At 62.0% G+C, this 17,269-nt stretch overlaps 1 protein-coding gene across 1 annotated transcript; it reads right to left on the bottom strand.

The window, feature by feature from the left end:
• Positions 1 to 2,272: 2,272 nt before the first annotated feature.
• TMEM18 (transmembrane protein 18) lies at positions 2,273 to 7,611 on the bottom strand. The gene is made up of 5 exons (XM_045844587.1): positions 7,270 to 7,611; positions 6,000 to 6,120; positions 5,347 to 5,401; positions 4,651 to 4,744; positions 2,273 to 4,545 (listed from the first exon to the last, which is right to left on the bottom strand). The coding sequence occupies exons 1-5, from the start codon at positions 7,324 to 7,326 to the stop codon at positions 4,450 to 4,452; spliced, it is 423 nt and encodes a 140-aa protein (XP_045700543.1). The 5' UTR covers positions 7,327 to 7,611; the 3' UTR covers positions 2,273 to 4,449.
• Positions 7,612 to 17,269: the final 9,658 nt, after the last annotated feature.

The raw sequence follows: 17,269 nt of genomic DNA, 5'->3' as shown, positions 1-17,269 counted from the left end.
TGTGGGACGACGCTCCAACCAGCTGAGCCCCTCGGCCGGGGCACCTCTGACGTCAGAGACTCGTCTGAGGAGCTAGGAAAACATGAGCACCCGTGGGAGGTCACCTGAGCCCTGAAGTGCAAGGTAACCTTCTGCCCCGAGACGCGGCGCTCGCCCGCTGTGACCCGTGCGAGAGGCAGGTGCGGCTGCCGCCCTCGGAGAGCCCAGACTCCCCAGCGCCCTGCACCCACCCTCCTTCCCCGCGCCGCTGTGGACCGGGCCCTGCACGGCGGCCCCAGAGCCGGGGCTGTGTTTTCTGTTCATCCCCTTCCCTCGGCCCCAGACTTCCACCCGAGGGTGAGGGAGGCCAGGGCAGGCTGCGGATGCAAAGGGTCCCTGCCGCTGGCTTCGCACCCCTCCCTCCTGGCGGCTCCCCGTGGCCCCGGCAGGGCCAGGCCCCCAGGCCGGCACCACCCCGACTCAGCTGTTCCATCTGGCTCAACCGGACTCGAACGGACACGCTCCACCGAGGGGCCGTCCGGCCATCCGGCCAGGCTCTCGGGAGCCTCAGGGGCACGCCGCTGGGCTCCAGTCCCGACTCCCCGTCTCTGCTTCCCGGGGAGCCCTAGCAGGGCAGGCGGTGGGCGACAGGAAAGAGGGGGCCTAGCACACGGGCATCTCCAGTCCCTAGAGGGACCCCGTCCCTGGGCCTCGCCCTCAGTCCCGCAGCGACGCCATCGCTGCGGGAAACACTTCTGCGTCTGTGCGTTGTCTGGGGCGACTGGTCTGGACCCGCAGGTGCAGCAAGGGGCCCTGCAATGCCCGGCAGCCCCCAGCGCCCATGAGCCAGGTCGACTGAGCCTACGGCCAGAGCAGGTCTCTAACCTGCGAGTTCCCAGTGCAGTGCCCCCGGCGCCATCTGCACGCGTGGGGGCTCCTGAACCCCACCCCCCAGGGCCTCCCCTGGGTGCACGTTCCTCTGCACCAGCCTGGTGTGTCCCCCCCTGAATCACTTCCGCCTCCTTCCCTGGATTTCATCTGCTTTCAGACCGGACCCTGAAGCTAGAAGGCGGCCGACAGTGACCTGTCATCGCAAGTTGCCCGGGCCTGGGTGTGCGGGCCCAGAGGCGGGCGGGCGTTCCCTGACCGGAGAGGAAGGTGAGTTCCCGGATTTTCTCCGGGTGGTTTTTCTCCGGATGCCTGTGCGCGCGCGCGCAGGGGCTGCTTCTGGCTCAACAGAAACACACAGCTCGGACGGGCTCCACGAACCTCGTTCCCCTGAAGGCAGGAGACGAAAGCCCCGCGGTTCTCGGCCCCGCGCTGAGTCCGCGACGGCATTGACCGTCAGAACCTCCAGGCTGCCCTCCGACCAGCGCTGCAGCCGGCCGGTCCGCGCCGGTCCGCCCCCGGGAGCCCGTGGCGGGGCGTCTGCGCCCCCTGCGGGCCGTAGGGGCGACGCACGGCCCGCGCTGCGCGGAGCCGGAGTCCAGAGCCCCCGGAACTAGGGGGTCGCGGGCGCCGGAGGCTGTGGGCGGGGAGCCGGGGCCGCCGCCGCGTCCCTGCGGACACTGACCCCCACGCCCCCACCGACCCCGTCCCGGGCGAGGGCAGCGGGGAGCGCGTGTGCCGCCGCCTGCCTCCGTCCTCCCGGGCGCTGTGCAGTGAGCACGCAGGCACCGCGTCGTTTCCACTCGGGGCACCGAAGTCCCGGAGGGTCGGAGGCCTGGCGTCTCTGGGGGAACGTGGAGTCGGACCCAGCCCCGCTCCGCTGAGGCTCTTCCCGCGGAAAGGCCGGTCCTGTTCCAGACGCGCGGGAGCAGATCTCCGGGGACCGGGCAGCAGAATTGAAACCCCCAGGCGCCTGCGGATGGGCCGCGGGCGCGGGAGGGTCAGAGCCGCCTGCAGGGGCTGGGCTCGGGCAGCGCCTTAGTCGGGAACCCCGCGGGACAGGACTGCAGCTCCCGGGGCCCCGGGGGCCCCCGCGGTAGAACACGCGCGGCAGCGACTGTGTCCTTACTCACAGCCCCTCTCGGGTTCCTGGGGACTTGGCTCAGGATGAGACCCAGGGAACTAGCGGCTCACCGGCGCGTCACCGGCCGCAGCCCGAGCCACCCACTGGCTACGACGAAAGGAAATGAAATGTGATGGAGGCGGATCGTTCGCTGCAAAACAGTTAACAAGACAAAATTCCACAAATGTCTACTCACCGCATTTCAAAAACGTGAACTTTTATATTACACACCAAGTATAGGTTGAGAGATTCTTGGATAAACTTTTATGATCAAAATAAAAATTGTCTGAATTTACTATTTAATGTTGCAACATTTACTGTTAAATGCATGTAACTTCAACACTCAAAATTAACTATACACTGAATTTATTATTTTAATTACACATTACTGTTCCAAAAGTATCACACACACACAGAAACAAAAAGACCCGTCGTGTTTTCACACTGAAGTCATTTAATTTCAAGTTCATGAGGACAGTACACTAATGTCACAAGAAAGTTGATTCAGTGCGACAGACGGCCCACAGTCAGATGGTCCGAGTGCTTTCGGGACAGAAAACACACCCCGTCCACACCAGGTCCCTTCGTTGACCACAGCCAACATCTGGAGCTGCCTGGACAAGACCCCACGACCCTCCGGGCACCTGGGCTCGGTCCCGGGGGCTGGACGACTCCCCCCTTCCTTCCTGGAGCTGACTTGTGACGTGGCCGGTGCCTTGGAAGTGGTCACACTGGGAAGCAGTCTGCACTGGCGCACACACAGGCCGTGAGGCAGACCTCAGGGCCAGCTTTACAGGGGACGCTATGTTTGTCATTGTTTATGTTCAATACAAAAGTTGACACATTGCTAAGGGACTGGACAGCATTTCAGGTTAAAAGCTCCAGATTTTTCTACAAGATGCTATCAAGTCACTTCTAAAAAGTAACAGCAGGAACTCTGCTAAGAGTTCACAATTGTCTACAAAAACATTAACTGGCTGGCCCTGGCTGGTGTGGCTCCGTGGATTGCATGCCAGCCTCCGAAGCTAAGGGTCACCGGTTCGATTCCCAGTCAGGGCACAAGCCTGGGTGGGATCTGGGCCAGGTCCCCAGGTGGGGGGAACGTGAGAGGTAACTGATCAATGTTCCCCTCCTTCTCTTTCTCCCTCCTTTCCCCTCTAAAAATCAATGAATGGAATCTTAAAAAAAAAAAGGAAAACATTATCTGACCTTCAGGATTTAATTTCAATATATCAAGGTGTCAGCTGCTGAATACAAATGTTCATAAGGACATTTTTTTCCTTTTTGAAATTTGAAGACCATGTTTCACTAAGGGAAAAGCATCTAGTCAAAATTAAGACAATCGTTTTTTCAAACCAAAATCAAGAGCCAACAGCCTTTCCTTTATGAATCACCATAATTTTTAATCACTGTGTTTGTTAAAAGTGTGGACCCCCCTCAGCTGTCGTCCTCACGCCGGGGTTCCAGCTGGGCAGGAACGAGACCGACCGACCGCCCGTGGCGCCGGCATTGAGACGGGCTAGTCTGGTGCCCGCCCACCTGTCCCCACACACTGGCGACACGGCTCCCGTGACCCACACGGAAAACACCGCCACTGAGACCCGGGGAGGAGCGCCCTCACTCTGTGCGTCAGCAGCATCCGCTCCAAACGGCTGGAGGCCGCGGGTCCCTCCATGGGCCGTGCGTCCTGGAGAACAAACTCGGAGCGCTGCTCCGCTCCCTCCCGTGGGAGCTGGACTCGACGGCCTGCCACTGCAGCCCGGGGTTCTGTGATCTCAAATCCACTGGTTTGTGACACAGGTGACGCTGCTCGGAGCGGGCGCCTGGTGCTGCTAAGCACTCAGGGGCTCAGCTGTCCACAGCACCGCTGGGACCCCCCACAAGAGCATGTGGGGAGCAGCTGTGCCGTATGGACAGACCCCTGGGCCTGTGAGGACTCACGGAGGGTCTGGCCTGACCCTGGGCCCCAGGAGAGCAGCGCGGCGACCCAGGAAGGAAACCACCCCGCCCACCAGCACCACGCTGCAGCCACAGGGCCTCCCGCCATGCGCTGCAGCCGGGTGCCAGCTCCCGGCTGGCCAAGTGACTCTTGCGAGAACCAGCTTCAGAAAGGGCCCCCTCAGCTCCGGGTGGGCTCGTTCCCGGAGCAGCCGTGCGGCTGGCCAGGCTCTGGTTCAGGGTGTGGCCTGCCTGTGCTGGCCGACCGAGACACCATCCTGGGCGCTGCTGCTGGTGAGGTGTTGCCATCGGGCAGCGTGCCTCCTGCAGGGACCCGAGCTACACGGACGGCTGGAGAGACAGCCTGAGTCCCCGAGCACAGCCTGCTGCACACCAAACAGAGTCGCCTCAAACAGTCGTCTTTGCCGACCGCCACTGAGAAGGGCGCCGCACCCCGTGCAGGTCAGCTCTCCAAACGGCGGCGGTGGGAAGTCTCCCAGGAAAGCGGAGCAGCTGCGACGTTATTGCTCTTTTCTTCTCCTTCTCCTCTCTCTCACCTTCTCCTGTAACTTCTTCAGGTCGGTCATCACGGTCAACGTCTTCCGCACCCACATAACCTGAAAACGACCGTTGTGAGAGGGTTTAGATCGGGAAACCATCACAGAGAGAGAGACAGAGAGAGAGAGAGCGAGCGCGGGCCCCGCAGTCCGCCACGGACGCACCACAATGGCCACGGCGTTGAGGAGCAACGGCACCGAAAACACCACCGAGATGAACATCCCCCTCGAATCGAAATACTGGTATTTTGAAAATGACCTGTTTCAAGAAAAATTTAAAAGTTACTTGGTGCAACGGAACGTTTTCCACGACATCCTCCAGTCACCGTCAGGCTCTGGAGAAGTCTTACGTGGAGGAGGGCAGCGCCCACCACCCCCTGGCAGCCTGGACGCCCACTGGCAGGGAGGGGCCGCCGGGCCCTGGTGGCCACCGCAGGGCCACCAGCGCAGGGAGGTGACCGGGAAGCACCAGGAAGTGGGGGGAGGAGCGGTTCTGAAGCAGAGTCAACACTTGTCCCTGAGCTGCCGTGTGAGCAGCGGATCTGACATCGGTCCTACCGTGCTCTGGGCTGCAAGTGCCCTGGGTGAGGACTCAGGGGTGCAGCTGGGAGCAGGGGGGCTCCTGGGGGACGGGGGGGCTGAAGCCCCACACTGACGCGGTGGTCCCGGGAGGGCAGAAGGCCTCAGCACACCCTCCGCTCGACCACAGGCGCACCCAGCTCCACCGCGCCACCTCCTTGGTCCGCAGCCGCAGTTACTCTCAACAGCCCCCGCCCCTCCCGCATCCCCCCCGTGTTCAGGTGGGGTTGCTCAGCAACACAGATGGAGCCAAGTCTCCACTGGAGCACGAGAGCGGCTCACCTCCAGTTCATGGCGGCCGCCTCGTTGATGTACTCGGCGCAGTAGACCAGCGTCACTGCAACGGAAGAAGCCGGGTTAGGACCGGGGCCACGGATCACCGCGGAGAGGCTCTTCACAGGGGCCTGTTCACTGCAAACACAGCAGGAGAGCCAGTGCGAGGGGAACTGCGATTTCTGCTTTAGGTACACCGCGTGAGGCACAAGTTACAAAGCCGCAAGACTACAGTTAACAGAAAGGAAACCGGGGCCAACACACATCACAGTCTGCGTGGCCTCCGTGGGACCGCACGCGGCTCCCAGAGCCCAGGCCTTCCGCCCGAGGACCAGGGCTCACTGGCCATCCTGCCGAACGCAGGTCCCCAGGCACGGGGCAGGCCTGAGTGCGCCGCGCGGCTGGGCTCCCAGTTCCGACCACCTGGCCCGGCCACCGCTGGGCCCCTCCCCAGGAAGGCAGTGCTCAAGAGACCCCTCTCAAGCCCCGGTCCACGGGTTACTTCGTGGCTAATTCCCAAGAGTGGAGCCGGGACGAGCCCGAGACTCACAGCGGAGTGTGGGACAGAGGGTCGGGTCTCCGGACCCCACTGCACACCGAGAAGGTGTGCAGCCCGCACCGCGCAGCCCGCACCTTGCAGGAGGCCGGCACACTCTACTCACGGAGGCACAGGAAGTGCCCGACCTGCAGCCGGTAGCTCCGGGACGAGAGGCAGGTGAGCAGCAGGCAGAGCACGTGGAAGGCGGCCAGGCCCAGGAGCCAGGGCTCGGTCCAGTCCGTCTGCTGTGGGGTGTACCACCGGACACTCATCAGCATCCATGCTGCGGGGCCGGCCACCCCTCCCCTGGGTCAGTGGGGACTCAGTGGCCCCCCACTCCCGAGTACTTGCTTCTCGGGCTCCTGAGCAAGGGGTCCAGAGAGACGCCCGCCCCCACCCCAGCCTCACACAAAACAGTGGAGGGCGCAGGAAGAGGGGAGGGGAGGAGAGGGGAACCAGGGGCCCCTCCATGGCAGCCAGAGTCAGGGATCCGAAGAGAACTCTGGTTTAACATTGGAGCACAGGTGGGGGCCTCACCGACGTGCCCCTTGGGTGTGTGGGGCAGTCACACTTCTAAGCTGGGCACCAGCCAAGAGCCACCTTCCCACGAGGGGGGGAGGAAGTGAAGTGACTCCTTCAGCAGATGGACTTGGTGACTCCCGCTTGAGGCTGCTTTTCCAAGCTCCTTACCCCAGTACTTAAGGCCTTGGGAAACGAAGTCATCCCAATAGGCAAGACGTTATTTTCTCCAAATTCTGCCCGCAGCGCGCCCCGCAGGCGGTGCTGCCATCGCAGGTCCCTGGACGCTACGGGTGGGTGTGTCCGCACCCCACGCTTAGGGTCCCGCTGGTGCTCAGGATCCCACCACACTCAGATCCATCCCCCGCCGTGCTCCCACGCACGCCCTGCCCCTCCCCTTCCTCCAGCTCCGAACCAGGCCTGACAGGCCTCAGAGCCCCAGGGTCCCGGGCCTGCGTGCAGCAGAGCCCCGGCACGGCCCACACCGCAGGGCCGCGCACTGCGGACCTGCAGCCTGGGCAGGCGAGCTGGACACGGGCTACGTCCACCAACGCGCACGAGGAGGCACAGCGAAAGGAGCCACTCAGCGAGGCGACGGGGACGCCGGGGTAGCCGCAGCACCGCGCCACTCCGCCCCCTGCCCGGTCCCGCCCAGTGGTTACCCCGGCCCGGCCCGGCCAGCCCGCCCCACCGCCCCGGAAGCCCCGCCCTCACCTCCAAGCCCCGCCCAAGGAAGCTCCGCCCCCGGCGCCCAGGCCCCAGCACACGCCCGGGTCTCGCCTCCCAGGCTCCGTCCGGGGCCGTGACGTCCCCGGAAGACGCAGGGAAGCCCGGGGAGGCCCCAACCGCCGGCGCGGAGGTGGCCGCCCACTTACCATGATCACGGAGGGAATGCTGACGGGGAAGGAGGTGACCGAGAAGGGGGACGGCATTGTGCCCGGAAAGCTGCCCAGACCACCGCCGTGCGGTCAGCCCCACCGGATACCGGCGGCCGCGTCTCCGCCGTCGCCTCGCGCCTGACCTCTCGTGTCGCGAGACTTGCGTTGGTGGCAGTGGGCGGGTTACCCTGTGCGCGCGTCCCGAGTGCACGTCTCGCGATGTTGAGCGGTGGTAAGATGAATACCGAGACTGCAGCTGGTCCTTACGTGCCTCACCGTCCGTGACAGGTTCCCTCCCAACCGGACGACCCGCACGGGGTCCGCCGTGGTGGCCGAGCCGGTCCGGTGCTACGTGGTGCAGCCGGTGACGGCCACGCAACGGCTGACGGTCCTGGGCGCCGTCCCCGGGGACCAATCGCGTCTCCCGGGGGGCGGAGTGGACGGCGGCGCTGCAGCCCGCGGGGTCCCGTGCGCGCGGCCCCTGTCCTCCCGCTGAGCTGGGGGCGCGGGCGCCGCCGCGGGTCGGGCCTTGGGTCGCACGGTGCGCGCGCCGGTGCGCAGTCAGGGCCGGCCCCAGGGAAGCAGTGGAGAGCCGTGCGAGTTGATGTACTTTTCGTGGGAGGAACGGGAGCGGGCCGGGCGCCCCCAGTCCCCGCCGCGGCCCGCCTTCCCGCTGCCACCGTCCTTCTCTCAGCCCCGCGTCTCCCCGGGGCTTTCCTCTCCCCGGCTGTGGTCGCGGGCTCCCTGGTGACGACGTCCCCTTCTCCCGAGGCGCAGCACTCAGGGTGCCGCCCGGCCCAGTGCTGCCACCTGTCGAGCATCCTCTTAGGGTCACGCCGGCCTCTTGTCCGGGACTCTGCCCCATGCATGGCCTCCTCTGCCCTTTCCTTCCGATCCCACCGCTGCCCCTTTGAGTTCAGTGCCCGCCTGGTTTCGATCCCAGATGTTCCCCTTTGCCCAAAGTCAGGCACACACCTAGGAGGAAAGGTGCAGAAATGTCTAAAATGACCCTGCAGGTGGAATCTATAGCGAGTTTCACACAAAGCTGACATACTTGTCCTCTTGTAACTGGAAAAGACACCGGCATTCGGGCTGCCTGTCACTACCAAACCCAATAAGCAATGACAGCGATTGAATCTTTTATGGGCGCTTTATCCAGATGGCCGGCGACCCGAGAAGATGGGGGGTTCATACCCTAACAAACCATCTGCCCTTCTCTTTCCTGGCCAGATCTTTTATCAGGGGGTGGGGGAGGGCACACAAGGTGCGGTGAGGGCTTTGAGATTCAGGGAGGATTAGGGTGGGCGAAACTGCAGCCTTCCTGTTCTCCCTCCCTATTCTCCGCAGTTAGCTGTTCCCAAGGCGGGGGAGGCGTCACACAAAAGGCCCGGATGCCTCCAACGTGTCCCCAGGCGGCAGTCTCTAGCCAATGCCCCAGGAGGCTGGCTGCTGCTTTTCCCGGGGCCAGGACGGGCCTTATCTGTAGTTTCTGAAACAAAAGCTTAACATACACATGACTTGCTAGATTTACAACTTTTTACCTTAAGCTAAAACTTTCCAAGTCTTGAATCCCCTATCACTCTTACACATCTGCCCGAGGAGGGGGCCCTGCGCCTCCTCCTGAAACCGGGGCGCTGCCCCCGGTGCCCGGAGAGCGGGGCTCAAACTCGGAGCACCCCCGCGGGCGGCGGCGGCGGACTCGACGCTGAGCCGCAGTTCAGCCGGAAGCCAGCAGGTGGCAGCACGAGGCCGCTGTGGGCACCGGCGCACCTCCACGTTTGCTACAAAATCAGTAGTCAGATTTTAGTCAACACCATTTAATTTTAGGTGGAGAGATATTTTTTTTCTGAACATCATAGAATAGTTAAGTGTGTTATTTGTGAGTTTTTTGTTAGCTTGCCTTTAGAAAATTGTGGTTATTTTATATGTGCATGTGAAAAATTCATAATCGTAGATAATAAAAACTTTATAGATAAAATCAAACACATTTAACATCCCACTTTTTACTTTTTCAGTGCATCTCCAGCTCACTGCCCACAGGAGCCTGAAACTGCGGGGGCCTCGGGCCAACACATGGCCCCGCCCTGCTGGCCGGAGCCTCGGGCGGGGGTGGGGGGGGCGTGCAGTCATGTCCCACGTTCCGCACATCCGATAGCAGGCTGCGAAAGGGTTCGAGCTGTGAATGGACTAACGACTCTCACGACAGCTCGCTCAGTAACTAGTGCTGGATGTGTTCCGGAGTTTTATTCTCGTACAGAGGCCTTCGTGAGACTGGAGAAGCCAGGCATTCACGCTCCTGTCACCCGCAAACCCAATGGGCAGGGGCAGGGGTTGGATCTCTATGGGTGGGCGCTTGATTCAGATGATGGCCCTCGACCTGAGACAGCGAGTTCACACCCTGACAGACTGTCCACATTTTCTTTGCAAGCCAGCCTCTTTACAACAGAACTAGGGAAAATTAGATTAAAAGCAAACTGCAGTATTCTTGCCCTGGGCAGTTGGCTCCCGGGGGCGGGGGTGGCCATCTGCCTGTCCCAGGAACACAACAGCCCGGATGCCTCCACTTGTCCCCAGGCGGCGGTCACTAGCAGTGCCCCAGGGGGTCCACTGTCTCTCCCAGGAGCCAGGACGGGCCTTGTCAGTAGTCTCTGAAATAATAGCTTTAACATACGCACCACTTACTAGGCTTGTAACTATTTACCTTAAACTAAACTTTTCCAGCCCTTGAGTCCCCTGTCATCAGGACCGCACAATCAAACACAGTTACTGCAAATGTATTACCAGACCAAGACCTTTCATGCACAAGCAGAAGGAAGAGTTCAGGAAACAGGTGTAGTTACTCTCTTCTCTAGGAAAATGGAATCAATATCGATATGTTATCAGTTGAAGAAGTTCCCTTTTCTTCCTTTTTTCCTAAACCAACAGGTACTGGGGACAGTTTCCAGCCTGTGCTTAGAAGGTCAGCACCGGAGGTCATGTTTCTCCAGCCCCAGGGATTTCGAGAGGATTTTTAAATGTGGCATCTCAAGCGTGGTGTATGTGAAGCACTCAGTGCTATGACCTAAAAGTAGTGTTGTAAACCCACAGTTTTGTACACTTTCCTCGGACAATAACTACATGGATTTTTTTTAATTCTCTAATTTTTGGTACTGAGCCTTTATTGTGTAGTAAAATATAACACATTTTCTAAAAATATCTGTTGTGAAACAGGGACAAGTTTGAAATCCAGTGTAGGCCCTGGCTGGGTAGCTCAGTGGGTTAGAGTGTCGCCCCCCATACACCAAGGTTGTGGGTTTGATCCCAGCCAGGGCACATCATGCAACCACCAACTAGTGAATTCGCAGACAAGGGTAACAACAGGTGGAAACAGGTTTCTCTCTTCCTCCATCCCGCCCTCCCTCAAATCAATAAATAAAAGTAACTGCCCTATAAAAACAAAATAAAATCGCTGTGGATAAGAACTATTGAAACATGCTCCACAGTTTTCCATGATTTATTAGAGTTCGGGTCAGAATCTGGCTCCCACCGCATGTAGAACGGAATGAGCACCGGTGCAGGACCGAGGTGCAGGACCCAGTTCCCAGCGCTCAGGGGTGTTTCTGTCCCCCGGGGCCTGGGCAGGGCTGACTGCGGAGGGCGTGACTTCTGCCGCCTGCTGTGCGGCTTTCCCGAGGGCTGCCCTTCCACAGAGTCCACGTGGAGGCTGCAGGGCGGGCAGCCCAGTGCCCCAGCAGGGGGGTGGGCACATTCTCCCAGGAGGCAGGCTGGCCTCTGCTGCCCGAGCTGTTGTTTCCTGGTTCCAAGCAGAGTCCTGAGCTGCAGGGACAGCGGGGGCGGGTGCTGGGGCAGCAGAGGCCCCATGGGGACTGGACGGCAAGAGTGCCCTGCTGAGGGCGTGTCCGGTATCCAAGGGGACTGGCCAGGGGAGAGGGAGGGGGCGCATGGGTGGGGGTAGGCTCGGAGGGCCCTCCCTGAAAGTTTTGTGGTGCTCGGTCCAGCATGCTCCACATCCTCACGTGACCCCCTGCTGAGGGCCTTTTCCCTAATACGATGGCACCCCCGGGTGCCCTGGGTCCCGGCCCAGTGCCTTTCATTCTGGGGGGCTGTTCAGGCCAGAGAGGACAGGCGAACCCAAGACTGGGGGGCACACAGTCCCCAGTACCACTAACAGCTCGTGGGGCCCAGAGTGGACAGCGGCTCTGACACATTCCGACACCCACACCTGCAGAGTGGCTTGAATGTCACACCCACATTAAAGGGCCAGTGGGCTGTGTCCCCAGAGTCCCTCGGATGCGGTGACCTTTCTGAAGGGGACGTGGCCTCTGTGCTGCCCGGAGCTGTTCCCTGGGCCCGGGGACGGGGGTTGGTTCTGAGGTGGCCGCCCCGTGTCTCCTTCTCTCCATTCCCAGGTCGGGGCGGGGCTCAGACTGAACCGCTGCCCCCAGCGAAGGGCCACAAAGGACAGGGGCTTCATTGTCTGCCTGCCCAGCAGGGCTGCACTGTCGCCCACACGGCCCCTTTGGCCTGTGACGGGGGAGCAGAGGCATCGGACTGCAACTAGCAAAGGAGCACCATCCCACACCACTGTGACGGAGTCGGTTTAAAGTTCAGCAAACGCAAATGCTGCTTCCGGCAGCGAGAGAAGCACCGAGGTGGTCGTGTCCGTGAAAACAGCCCTCGGTGAGCGCTTTCCTGAAAGACGCAGGCGGCGTCCCGGCCCGACCAACAGGTGGCGCTGCCTCTGCTCGGAGAAAAGGGGTGGCACCGGTCAGCTTGCTCTCTGCGACCACAAGTCTGTTTCTGTCTCATCTGCTTCTTGATTCGGGCTTTTTTAGATTCCACATATAAGGAAAACATGGCATTTGTCTGGGTCCGTCCGTCCTACTGCAAAGCTAAGACCCCGTTCTCCCGGTCGCTGCGCCACGCTCCACTGCGCCCCTCTGCCTGCAAACGCCGGCTGCCTCCAGATCCTGGCTGCGGCAGATAACGCCGCAGTGAACAGAGGGGTGCGTGCGTGTTCTTGAGTTAGTGCCTCGTTTTCTGTGGACAAATACCCAGAAGTGGAATTGCTTAGTCAAGCGGGCAGCTCTGCTTTTAATTTTCTCAGGAAACCGCGTACTGTTGCCCACAGCGGCTGCACCAGCCTGCATGCCCACCACCGGTGCACCAGGGCCCCCCTTTCCCATGTCCCCACCAGCGCTTGTTGTTGACTCGCTGACAATAGAGAGCCGTTCTGCGAAGTGGGAGGTGGCATCCCATTGTGGTTGTAGTTACATCTCTCTGATGACCAGTGACCTTGAGCACCTTGTCACGTGTCTGTTGGCCGCCTGTGTGTCTGTCCAGGTGCTCCACCCATTGTTCTTTATGAAATTCAAATAAAGGATGACAAGTCATTTTTCTAACTGCAGAGCCCTGAAGAAAATCATCAAAGATACTAAGTTCCAATGAGAGTTTACTGAGCGTGAGTCCCCCGCCCCCGGGGCGGGGTCTCGGGTGGGGCTGAGTCAGCGCCGACTCACACGCAGGCTGCAGGCTGAGGCTTTCATTCCGGGGGACCCGCAGCACCGGCTCTCGGGGTGCAGAGCAGGCAGTGGTCTGGGGAGCAGCCCACATCGGGCAGATCCATGCTCACTCGCCTCGGTCCGCTGTTTTCTTAGAAGAAACAGAATGTTCTGAAACCCAGGGGTGGTGTTTTCATAAAAAGGCTTTTGTTGTTGTTTCACTTTGTCGTTTTGCAAGTAGATCCGCCAGCACGAGAGTGTCGTGGGCACTTGGCTTCAGCGAGCCTGTGAGTGGCTCTCGCTGCAGGAAGCTTCTGGCACGCCTGACAGATGGCGCGGATTCAGGAGGTGCTGGCACCCATGCGAGTCTGAGCGGCGCCCCCGCAGGTCGCGCCCCTCAGGACAGTGCCGCCCTGGCCCGTGCACGGCCCCCAGCCCAGGGGTGGGGGACTCAGCGTCGGCCGGTGCGCTGGGCGCTATTCCAGAAGGACCACTTCCCACGAGTGTCCGGGGGCTTTACGGCAACGAGGAAGCTTTTGGAGCGCAAACTCCACAGGAAACAGGACGATGCGCACGTCCCAGCCGGGACGACCCCACTCACGCGTGGGTCCGGGACCCCAGCGGCCGGCCTGCAGAGCGCCCCCTGCCGGCCGTGCAGAGTCACACACAGGCCGATCCAGGAGCCCCGCTGACCTCGGTGCCCGGCCGCCCGCAGCGCCGCGGAGGAGGACACGGCACCGGTGTGGGGCACGCTTCGCCCTCCCACTGTCCACTGTCCACTGGCCTCCTCCCGGGGTGTCGCTCTGCCGTGCGGCCGAGTGTCCCCGGGCCCCGGCCCCGCTCCTGCGCTCCCGTTTCCCTGCCGACGGCACGCGACCTCCCGCGCCGGAACACCTTTCCTTCGGAACCTTGTCCAACACGGCGGGGGCGCCCCGGGTTTCAGAAGACACACGAGCCGCAACCAGCCATCGGGTAACAACCGGCAACACTGCGCCCCGCTTTGCACGGGCCTCAGAGGGAGCTCCGCGGTGAGGCCTGAAGCCCCCGAGCAGCAGAGCAACCGGAACGCAGCTTCCTTCGCGGCCCGGCGACGCGGACCCGCGCCTGCACGGCGGGCGCGAGCACGTCCGGTGCGCCTCCGCGGCGGGCGCGAGCACGTCCGGTGCGCCTCCGCGGCGGGCGCGAGCACGTCCGATGCGCCTGCACGACGGGCGCGAGCACGTCCGGTGCGCCTCCGCGGCGGGCGCGAGCACGTCTGGTGGCTCTGTCCGCGAGAGCCGGGTCTCCCCTGCACGCAGGCCTCCTTCACATCTGGGCCCGTCGGTCCGTGGGGACGCCGCAGCCCAAAGGAGGCTTTCTGGAAAAGCCCGTTATCTTTCACAAAAAACGGCCGCGGGCCGCTCTCTAATCACGTGTCCCTGTGGGAAATCCCAAAAGTGATAGGGGGCTTAAGACTTAGAAAAATTTAGCTTAAGGTGAATAGCCATAAATTTAGCAAGTAATGCGTATGTTAAGCTCTTTGTTTCAGAAACTACAGATAAGGCCCATCTGGTGCCTGAGAAAAAGCAGCCGACCTGGGGTGCTGGCTAGAGATTACTGCCTGGAGACATGTATAGGAAAAAAGCAGGCAACTACCCCTCCCACTTGAAGACAGCTAGTTGCCCAGGACAGGAGTGCTGCAGCTGCGAACTTCAAAGACTCTCACCAGCTCCTGTTTGCCCTCCCCCACCCCCTTATAAAAGATCTGGCCGGGAAAGAAAGGGGAAGATGGTTTGTTAGGGTATGAACCCGCCATCTTCTTGGATCGCCGGCCATCTGAATAAGATGCCCATAAAAGATTCAATCGCTGTCATTGCTTATTGGGTTTGGTAGTGACAGGCGGCCCGAATGCCGGTGTCTTTTCCAGTTACAGAAGGACAAAGAAATGCCTCCCACTAAAGACCCGTGTTCCCACCACGGGCTGCAGACGTGAAGTCACCAGAACATTCGTAACCCAGACCAGCCCAGCCCAGCCAGGGACCCTCCTGACACCCGCTGGCCCCTGTCACCCCTCGTTAGTCCCCGTCACCCCTCCCAGCAGCTTTGGCCTGGCCTGCTGAAGACAGATTGTCCTTGTGTGCCACCGCCCCGCCCCCCAGGGTGCGCCCCGAGGCGGACCCCCTGCATCCCTGAGAGCAGCCACACCGCGCAGAGTGAGGCCCCGGACCCACGGTTCCAAGGCAGCGACCTCCCCCGCTGCGCGGCGAGGACGTTGACGCACGCGACACCTGACTGCTTAGTCCGCAGCGCCGACCCCTTGTCCCTTAGCCGGGCAAATCACACAGTGACAACAGCCGGCACAACCGCAGCAGCGGTCTGGCGTGAACAAGTCAAAATCGCACCCGTGTTTCGGTCAGATCGGCAGCAACCATGCATGTGGTGTGCTGCGGCATCGCAGTTGCTGCTCGTGTGTGCTCTGTGTGTGCACTCCGTGTGCACTCCGTGTGCACTCCGTGTGTGCTGTGTGTGCTCCATGTGCGCCGTGTGCACTGTGTGCTTGTGTGTGCTCCGTGTGCACTCCGTGTGCGCTCTGGGAGGAGGCGCTGCCAAAGACGCCGCGCTGCTGTTTGCTGCAGGCCCGGCTCTGCCCCGAGGCCCCTCCTGAGTGAGCGCTGTGACCCGCGGCCTGAGAACTCCTGAGCTCAGTGGGCCGCAGAGGACGGCCACGGTCCACGGGGCACCCGCGCAAAGCCCTGCGGGGGTGCGGGCAGCTGGTGCCGGTCTCCGAGCATTTGGGGGGGGCGGGGCCGGCCGCCACAGCCCAGTATCCCGTGTGCAGAGTTGACGTGAGTGCCCAGGACACACATCATGCGTGTGGACCGTGCCCGAGTGTGCACGTGACCTGCGGGCACTTCTGCGTCAGCGCAGTCAGGTCCCAACTCCGACCGTCATCGCCACGGGAATGTCACCGTGTTTGGGCCTGACGCCCACCCTGTGCTTCCTGTCCGTCACCCGGGCAGGACACTGCTCATGGTGACAGGTTCGTGGGGTGGTCACTCTCCCGGTTCAGCGCGTGGAGCTGGTGACAGGGCAGCCCACGTGGCTCAGGGCTGCCCAGCGGGCGACACAAGGGTCTCGTGAGGAAACAAAGGCCCCAGACTCCTGTGGTCCAGGCGACCCTGGAAGTGGTAGGGACGCGCCACCTCACACTGCCACTGAAGTGGCAGCCACAGAGGCCACCAGCCACCCACCCCGGGGAGCCTCCAGAGGCCGGCCTTGTCGTCCTGCACTCACGGGGGGCTATCTGCCTTGCGAGGTGCTTGTTTCCCCATCACGTCTGCTCTATGTGACAGTGACCTGTGCACACGTCACACCTGCACCCCCAGCCGCCTCTCTGTGGGCGTCTCCCTCAGAGACCGGAGGGACGTAAACGGAATTTCAATAGAAAACTTCTGGGCAGCGTTTCCAGCACTCTCACCTAAGTCTGGAAGAAACTCCAGGTTCCTGGGTCCCTTCCCCACCGCCTACCCACTCGGAGCCAGGCAGCCAGACCCTGGGCCCCTGCCTGCCTGCCTGCCTTGTGGGGACCCGGGACACCGCCCACCCTGGACTGTCCCAAGGCCCAGGACTCAGCCCTGCCCCACTGGCCACTTGGCTCACGCTCCCCTCCCAAACCTCCGCCTGTCGTTTCCAGCCCCAAACACCCCCCGTGCACTTGGGGACAAGGCCCAGCGTGGCCTGTCCCCACATGTCCCCATGTATCCCCACTCCTGACAAAGGGCCCGGCACGGCGGGAGGGGCCCGTGGCCAGCACAGCCCTGGAATGCCAGAGCTCGGTCCCCTTCAGAACCACTGGTCACCGGACCGGACACGCTGGCGACCAGAACTGGCCCGCTAACAGGTCCCACTGCAGGGAAGTCTAAGCAGGTGGTGGTTCCAGCTGATGTTTCATGGTGTGTCAGCCATACACGCAGCGTAATCTCGCTGGGCTGGCCAGGGTGACTCCCCCAAATGTCAGTTGCCTCCAGGGGGTCCTTCCTGCCCCAGGTCCTGACTCTGTCCCGCCTCAGAGGAGCTCCGGGCCTGGGGCCCAGGGCCAGGGGCCTGTGCTAATGCTGTTTCATCCGCCTCAGCTGGGGGCGCACGGTCCTCCCGAGTAACTCCGGAGGGAGGGGAGGGGAGAGAAGATGACTAGTTAGTAAACCCGAGAGAAGCTCAGCAAACAGCACCGCCAGCCGCCTGGAGAAGAGCCAGCCGCCTCCGGCGACAGGCCGAGGGCCGGACACTGCAGGGGCCTCCCACCCCGAGCCCCGACCCCGGTCGCCCTCCGGAGGGCAAGTCCCCCTGTTTTGCTGCATCTGCGGGGGGAGCCCGGTCGACGAAGCCGCACGGGGTTCGGGGTGCACTTCTCTGACGCACCGCCCACGTACAGCGCTGTGTGCTCACCGCCCGGCCGCCTCTCCTCCGGCCACGTTTACTGTGGGCGCGGAGCTCAGAGAGGCGGGGAGGAAAGTGCG

This window comes from Phyllostomus hastatus, unplaced genomic scaffold (assembly GCF_019186645.2).
Source record: "Phyllostomus hastatus isolate PE091 unplaced genomic scaffold, TTU_PhHast_1.1 phas_contig_402, whole genome shotgun sequence".
In the NCBI taxonomy this organism is placed as follows: Eukaryota; Metazoa; Chordata; class Mammalia; order Chiroptera; family Phyllostomidae; genus Phyllostomus; species Phyllostomus hastatus.
The sequence above is the reverse complement of the archived record's forward strand: the minus strand, read 5'-3'. Positions and strand labels throughout refer to the sequence as shown.